This window comes from Chiloscyllium plagiosum, chromosome 2, assembly GCF_004010195.1.
Source record: "Chiloscyllium plagiosum isolate BGI_BamShark_2017 chromosome 2, ASM401019v2, whole genome shotgun sequence".
Lineage (NCBI taxonomy): Eukaryota > Metazoa > Chordata > Chondrichthyes > Orectolobiformes > Hemiscylliidae > Chiloscyllium > Chiloscyllium plagiosum.
Window position 1 is genome coordinate 114,750,696 of NC_057711.1, and position 8,766 is coordinate 114,759,461.

General features: G+C 43.9%; 1 protein-coding gene across 1 annotated transcript in view; it reads right to left on the reverse strand.

Moving 5' to 3' along the window:
- Positions 1 to 2,973, reverse strand: part of gda (guanine deaminase) — a 56,391-nt gene extending 53,418 nt beyond the window's left edge. The window contains exon 1 of the mRNA XM_043716437.1: positions 2,748 to 2,973. Within this exon, the coding sequence (XP_043572372.1) occupies positions 2,748 to 2,879 (132 nt within the window). The 5' untranslated portion in view covers positions 2,880 to 2,973. The remainder of the gene's footprint in view (positions 1 to 2,747) is intronic.
- Between the last annotated feature and the right edge of the window lie 5,793 nt (positions 2,974 to 8,766).

The following is an 8,766-nucleotide window of genomic DNA, read 5'->3' on the forward strand; positions in this document are numbered from 1 at the left end:
TTCAAAGGAGAGATTGTTAAGGGTGAGGACCAGTTCGGCCAAATGAATGAGAGTGTCGGTGGAGGGGTACTGTTGGGAACGTCTGGAGAGGAAAAACCGGAGGGCTTGGAGGCCCTGGTCATGGCGGATGGGGGTGTAGAGGGATTGGATATCCATGGTGAAGGTGAGGTGTTGGGGGGCGGGGGAGCGGAAGTCTTGGAGGAGGTGGAGGGCGTCTTGAACGTATGTGGGGAGTTCCTGGACTAGGGGGGGATAGGACAGTGTCGAGGTAGGTAGAAATGAGTTCAGTTGGGCAGGAGCATGCTGAGACAATGGGTCGGCCAGGGTGGTGAGGCTTGTGGATCTTGGGAAGGAGGTAGGACCGGGCAGTGCGGGGTTCCCGGACTATGAGGTTGGAAGCTGTGGGTGGGAGATTTCCTGAGGTGATGAGGTTCTGTATGGTCTGGGAGATGATGGTTTGGTGATGGGGGGTGGGGTCATGGTCGAGTGGGCAGTAGGAAGAGGTGTCCTCGAGTTGGCGTTTGGCTTCAGCGGTGTAGAGGTCAGTGCGCCAGACTACCACTGTGCCCCCTTTATCCGCCGGCTTGATGGTGAGGTTGGGATTGGAGCAGAGGGATTGGAGGGCTGCGTGTTGTGAGGGTGAGAGGTTGGAGTGGGGGAGGGGGGTAGACAGGTTGAGGTGGCTAATGTCCCTGCGGCAGTTGGAAATGAAGAGGTCGAGGGCAGGTAATAGACTCAAGCCAAAATTATGGCTTATTTTGTTTCAACGAGGGCAGGTGAGTAGGATTTTTGTTTAAAATCGTAAGAGTAAATACAGAGAAACTGTTTCATGTAGCAGCGAGGTCAGTAATCAATCGTACGCAGATTTAATATGGCAGCTAAAAGAATTGGCGTAACATAAAGAAAACAATATATCATTGTACACCATTGTGATCCAGAATGTTAAAAATCACACACCAGGTTGTAGTCCAACCGGAAGCACTAGTTTTCAGAGCGCTCCTTCATCAGGCCATTGTGGAGCCAGATCATACGTCACAGAATTTATGGCAAAAGATTACAGTGTCATGCAACTGAAACGATTCATCTCATATTTGGAAATAAACCTGTTGGGCGATAATCTGGTGTTATGTGACGTTTAACTTAGTCCATCCCAGTCCATCGTGATCCAGAATGTGCTGCCCGAAAGGGTGATTGGACCAGATTCAGTTGTAACGCCCAGCAACGATAAATACTTGAAGTCGAAATATTTGCATCCGTCATTTAGAAAGAGCACGCGAAGTGAAAATAATTAGACAGCTTTACTAAAAGGGCGAGTCAGACATAATGAGCCAAACTGCCTCTACCTGCACTGTTTGGTTCAATGTTTCTCCACTAGAGCTCAAACTGGTCCTGACTGAGGAGACACGATAAGAGATTTGACAATGTGCCTGGCTCATGACGTATATTTGCCAAGATACCATCCATTGGTCCTTTGAATAACGAGAAAGCATATTTGAACCAGAAGGGGAAAAGCAAAGAGTGTACAGAACCACTTTAGTAATCTGTGTATGTACTCGTTTTATGTCCTGGACTATGGACCCTGGATTCTCAATCAAGAAATAAAAACGATAACTGGAGCTTACCACCATATGTCGAAATGTTACAGAGTACAAATTCTCATACAGAGATTATACCACGATTAGAAATTGTCTCACGGAGACCATACAAATACAATTCCCTAAATTACAAATAAAAACAGAAATCGCTGGAGAAACTCCGCGGATTTATCAGCCTCTCTCCACAGGTGCTGCCACAGAACCAGCAATTTCTGGTTTTGTATCAGATTTCCAGCATAAGTGTTGGAACCTGTACAGTGCTCTGACCCTTGTATCGTAAGATATAGATTTTTACGCAAATCAGGTTGTTACACCTTGCAAACCACAGGGTGATATTGAAGTCCTTACAGTGTGGGATCAGATCATTCGGCCCATCGAGTCCACGCTGATTCAAGCCTTATCCGAAAGCGCTGCAATCCTCCATGTGTCACTCGACCAGAAATGTTAACTCTGATTTCTGTCCGCAGATGCAGCCGGACCTGCTAGCATTTCCAGCTATTTTTATTCCCCATGGCTAACCTGGACACTATGGGCAATTTCCCACGGCCAATCCACCTGACCTGCACATCTTTGGACTGTGCGAGGAAACCCACGTAAGAGAATGTGCAAACTGCACACAGACAGTCGCCCGAAGCTGCGACTAAACCCAGATCCCACGCACCGTGAGGAAGCACGGCTAATAAATGAACTAACACACCGCCTCCCACAGCCAGGAGCCAGCTGATCATGACATTTGGATCAGTGACAGAAAACATCCTCTTGTCAAGTCCATCCTGTAGTGTGGTGACCACAGATTTACACAGTACTCCGACAGTGACTTAAATAACATTATTTGCAGCTCAATCACAAACTCCTTTCCTGTTCAATACCTGGACTAATAAAGAGAAGGATTACATACTTTTGTACGTAACGCTTTTTTAAAAAATCTGAAATCATGCAGCACTGTTCGATGCACTCCTGAAGACAAATCATCCCAATTTCACAACCGATCTCGCCCTTCCACTGTAACGCTTTGTTTTAAACGAGAATCTCAAATCATGCAGCGCCGTTCGGCGCACACCTAAAACCAAAACACTCCAATTTAGCATCCGATTTCGCCCTTCCATTGTAACGCTTTGATGGAAATGGGAAATTTGAAACACAGGTGCTCACCTTTCCCATCCTGTTAACTCCCAGGATACGAGGGGTGAGCGTTTCCATTGGGGAAGTGTGAGTGGCATGGATAAAGGTCCCCTTGAAAACCTGGAGGCTTTCGCCTTGTGGACAGGGAGCTTCGCTTGTCATGATGTGAACTGATGGGCTTCTTCTCCAGCACCGAGAAACAGTGGGGAGGAAATGTCAAGAGCACACCACTTGCCTGACTGAAGCTGACGCTTTGGGCGTGCATACCGAACAGTGGGAGGATACCTTCCTTTTGATAAACAAATAAGTGTCCGCTGGGTTTGCCCTAGAGTCATCAAACCAAAAAGGGTCAAATATTTAGCAATCGAAGAAATAAAATCTAATCAAATAATCACGTCGTTCCTAGTGCCCATCACACACCAAAGTTTTAAAAGGACAGATTTCAGTCCCCAACAATTGACACTCTTGAGGTACCCAATCTCCCATTCCACACATGGAAGGACTCCCTTCAGCCCATCCTAGTTGAGCAGGAATCATCCACCTATTCTAATCCCATTTTCCACATTGTCCCAAATGGTGTTTCAAGTCATCATTTAAATTGTTCGGAAATATCTTGAGGGTTCACATCTCTACCACCCTTTTGAGATCCAAATACAAGCCCCTGGGTGCAAAGAGTTTTCTTCAGATTCCTTCTAAACCTCCCACTCCTTACCTTAAAGCTGTTCCGTGGTTATTGATCCCTCTACTAAGGAGAAACATGTCTCCCTATTTGCCCTGTCTATTGTCCAGAAAACTTTGTCCTAAGGAAAACCAACCCCAAGGATACCTAGTCTCTCTTCATAGCTGAATTACTTCAGCTCTGGAAACATCCTGATGAATCTCTTCTAAGCCCTCACGAGTGCAATCATGTCCTTCCTACCGTGTGGTGCCCACAGATTTACACAGTACTCCGACTGTGACCTATATAACATTATATGTAGCTCCATCACAACCCCCTTGACGATTCAATGCTTGGACTAATAAAATTAAAAAACACACAATACCAGGTTACAGTCCAACACGTTTATTTGGAAACATTAGCTTTCAGAGCACTGCTCCTTCATCAGTTTGTTGTGGAGAATAAGGTCGTAAGACACAGAATTTACAGCAAAAGTTTATAATGTGATGGAACTGAAATCATAAAGTGAAAGAGACCTGGATTGTTTGTTAAGTCTCTCATCTTTTAGAATGAACATGTTGGATTCAGTTCTTTCATAAGTAAAATGCAGAACTTCTTAAAAGTTACATTCTCAAGTGATTTTTAACAATTGGTGTCATGTCCGGCCCAGATAATGCATGTAGTGTGTGAGGTGCCCTGTGTGAGACTGTCTGTGCCACAATGGTCAGACTGATTCCAATCAAAAAAACTGATTTGCAGAATATTACATGGATTCATGCAGTTATTAAGCAAACTAAAATATAATTTTGCAAGTACAAATTCACCCCACAAACTTATATGTGTGTGGGTGTGCATGTGGGCATGTTTGTGGGGAGGGAGTTGAGGGGGTTATGAGTGTCTGTGAGAGAGAATTCGTATGTGTGTATGGTTAAAGTGGTATAAATCTATGAGAGGGTGTGTGGCGGGGGGCGGGGGGCGGGGGGGGGGGGGGGTGAGTGTGGGAGCATATGTGAGCGTATGGCAGAGCGCTTGCTTATGAGAGAGGGTCTGTGTGAATATATGGGTCTGCAGGAGTGTGTCTGTGTCTGTGTGTGTGTAGAGTGCAGTGGGGTCACCTGTAGTGTGACACGAACCCAAGGTCCTGTGTGAGACCATCCCCATGCATACCGAACTTGGCTATCAGACTCTTGCTTGGCCATTTTGCGTGATTGCCTGTCCCGAACTCCGCCTTGGAGGATAGTCACCCGATGGCTAGTGCTTCCAAATAGACCTGTTGAACTATAACCTGGTGCTGTGTGATTTTTAACTTTACACACCTCAGTCCAATACCGGCATCTCCAAATCATGGATTACTAAAAAGAAGGATTCCATACTTTTGCATGTAACCGTTTTTTTTTAAAATATCAAATCATCTAGCACCATTTGATGCACATCTAAAAACAAAACATCCCAATTTAACACCCGATTTCGCCCTTGCGCAGTAAGCTTTTGTTTGAAATGGGAAATTTGAAACATGGGTGCTCACCTTTCCCATCGTGGTAACTCCCAGGATACCATTGGGGAAGTGTGAGTGGCATGGATAAAGGTTTTCGCCTTGTGGACAGGGAGCTTCGCTTGTCATGATGTGAACTGTTGGGTTTCTTCTCCAGCACCGAGAAACAGTGGGGAGAAAATGTCAAGAGCACACCACTTGCCTGACTGAAGCTGACGCTATGGGCGTGCATACCGAACAGTGTGCGGATACCTTCCTTTTGATAAACAAATAAGTGTCCGCTGGGTTTGCCCTGGAGTCGTCAAACCAAAAGGGTCAAATATTTAGCAATCGAAGGAATAAAATCTAATCAAATAATCATGTCGTTCCTGGTGCCCATCACACACCACAGTTTAAAAAGGACAGATTTCAGTCTCCAACAATTGACACTCTTGTGGTATCCGATGCCACATTTAGAGTCAAAATACATGGAAGGAGTCCCTTCAGCCCATCCTGGTTGAGTAGGTCAATAATCATCCATCTTTTCTAATCCCATTTTCCACACTTGCTCCAAAGCCTTCAATGTTATGGTGTTTCAAGTCATCATTTAAATTGTTCGGAAATATCTTGAGGGTTCTCATCTCTACCACCCTTTTGATTTCCAGATACAAGCCCGTGGGTGCAAAGATTTTTCTTCAGATCCCTTCTAAACCTCCCACTTCTTACCTTAAAGCTGTTCCCTGGTTACTGACCCTCTACTGAGGAGAAACATGACTCCCTATTTTTCCTGTCTATGGCCCTCAAAACTTTGCTTTAAAGAAAACCAACCCCAAGGATATCTAGTATCTCTTCATAGCTGAATTGCGTTAGCGCCTGATGAATCTCTTCTCCGCCTTTATTATTGTAATCATTCCTATTGCGTGGTGACCAAAAATTTACACAGTACTCCGACAGTGTCCTTAATAACATTTTCTGCAGCTCCATCATAATGTCCTTGCCTATTCAATGCTTGGACTAATAAAGTTAAAAAATATCACATAATACCAAGTTATAATCCAACATGTTTATTTGGAAACACCAGCTTTTGGAGCACTGCTCCTTCATCAGTTTGTTTTGGTGTATAAGATCATAAGACACAAAATTTGTGGCAAAAGTTTACAGTGTGATGTAATTGAAATTATATATTGAAAAAGACCTGGATTGTTTATTAAGTCTCTCATCTTTGAGAATGAATGTGTTGGTTTCAGTTCTTTCATAAGTAAATTGCAGAATTTTTTTCAATTACATTCTCAAGTGAACTTACATTACATTCTCAACTGGTGTCATGTCGGCCCAGATAATGCATTTAAGGTGTGAACTGCCCTGTGTGATACTGTCTGTGCCACAATGTTCAGACTGATTCAAAGTTAAAAAATGGATTTACAGAATATTACATGGATGGTGCAGTTTTAGAGCAAATTAAAATGTCATTCTGCCTACAAATTTACCCCTCAAACTTATATGTGTGTGTCTGTATGTGAGCAGAGGTAGAGGTCTCTGAGTGTGTGTGTGACACGAACCCAAGGTCCCGGTTGAGAGCATCCCCATGGGTACCGAATTTGGGTATCAGCCTCTGTTTGGTCACTTTGCTTTGTTGCCTGTCTCCAAGTTTACCTTGGAGGACGGTCACTCGAAGGTCTGAGGGCGAAAGTCCCAGACTACTGAAGTGTTCTCTGACTGGGAGGGAACCCTCCTGTCTGTTGATTGTTGTGCGATCTCCATTCACCCATTGTTGTAGTGTCTGTTCGGAGTCACCAATGTACCATGCCTCTGTGCATCCTTGCCTGCAATGTAAGAGATAGACAACATTGGTTGAGTCACATGCACACCTGCCACATACACTTGAAAAGATGAATGACTTAACAAACAATCCAGGTCTTTTCCAAAAAAAAATTTCAGCTGTATCGCATGTAAACTTTTGCTATAAATGCAGTGTCTTACGACCTTATACTCCACACCCACCTGATGAAGGAGCAGTGATCCAAAAGCTAGTGCTTCCAAATAAACCTGTTGTACTATAACCTGGTGCTGTGTGATTTTTAACTTTGTATACCCCAGTCCAGCAGCGGCATCTCCAAATCATGGACTAATAAAGGGGATTCCATACTTTTGCATGTAAACCTTTTTAAAATCTCAAATCATCTAGCACCGTTCGATGCACATCTTTAAAACAAAACATCCCAATTTAACACCCGATTTCGCCCTTCCACAGTAACGTTTTGTTTGAAACAGGAAATTTGAAACATGGGTGCTCACCTTTCCCATCCGGTAACTCCTAGGATACAAGGGGCGAAAGTTTCCACTGGGGAAGTGAGCGGCATGGATAAAGTTCCCCTTAAAAACCTGGAGGCTTTTGCCTTGTGGACAGGGAGCTTTGCTTGTCATGATGTGAACTGATGGGCTTTTTCCTCCAGCACCGAGAAGCAGTGGGGAGGAAATGTCAAGGGCACACCACTTCCCTGGCTGAAGCTGACGCTTTGGGCGTGCATATCGAACAGTGGGCCCATACTTTCCTTTTGATAAACAAATAAGTGTCCACTGAGTTTGCCCTGGAGTAATCAAACCGAAAGAGTCAAAGCATTAGCAATCGAAGGAATAAAATCTCAACAAATAATCATGTCGTTCCTGGTGTCCGTCACACACCACAATTTAAAAAGGACAGATTTCAGTCCCCAACAATTGACACTCTTGAGGTATTCGATCCCACATTTAGAGTCAAAGTACATGGAAGGACTCCCTTCAGCCCATCCTAGTTAAGCAGGTTAATAATCATCCATCTATTCTAATCCCATTTTCCACACTTGCACCAAATCTTTGAATGTTAAGATGTTTCAAGTCATCATTTAAATTGATCTTAAATGTCTTGAGGGTTCACATCTCTACCACCCTTTTGAGTTCCAGATTCAACGCCCTGGGTGAAAGATTTTTTTCACATCACCTCAAAATCTCCCACTTCTTACTTTAAAGCTGTTCCCTAGTGACTAATCCCTCTGGTAAGGGGAAACATTTCTCCTATTTAACATGTCTCTGGCCCTCAAAACTTTGTTCTGAGGAAAACCAACCCCAAGGATACTTCAGCTCTGGAAACATCCTGATGTATCTCTTCTCCGCCCTTTCAAGTGCAATTACGACCTTCCTATCGTGTGGTGCCCACAGATTTACACAGTACTCTGACTGTGACCTATCTAACATTGTATGTAGCTCAATCACAGACTCCTTGCCTATTCAAAGCCTGGACTATTCAAGTTAAAAATCACACAATACCAGGCTATAGGCCAACAGGTTTACTTGGAAACACTGGCTTTCGGAGCGCTGCACCTTCATCACTTTGTTGTGGAGTATATGATTGTAAGACACAGAATTTATAGCAAAAGTTTACGATGTGATGTAACTGAAATGACATATTGAGAAAGACCTGGATTGTTTGCTAAGTCTCTCATCATTTAGAATGAACATGTTGGTTTCAGTTCTTTCTTAAGTAAATCACAGAACTTTTTAAAAGTTATATTAGAACATAGAACATAGAACAATACAGCACAGAACAGGTCCTTCGGCCCACGATGTTGTGCCGAACATTTGTCCCGGCTTAAGCACCCATCCATGTACCTATCCAATTGCCGCTTAAAGGTCACCAAAGATTCTGACTCTACCACTCCCACAGGCAGTGCATTCCATGCCCCCACCACTCTCTGGGTAAAGAACCCACACCTGACATCTCCCCTATACCTTCCACCCTTCACCTTAAATTTATGTCCCCTTGTAACACTCTGTTGTACCCGGGGAAAAAGTTTCTGACTGTCTACTCTATCTATTCCTCTGATCATCTTATAAACCTCTATCAAGTCACCCCTCATCCTTCGCCGTTCCAATGAGAAAAGACC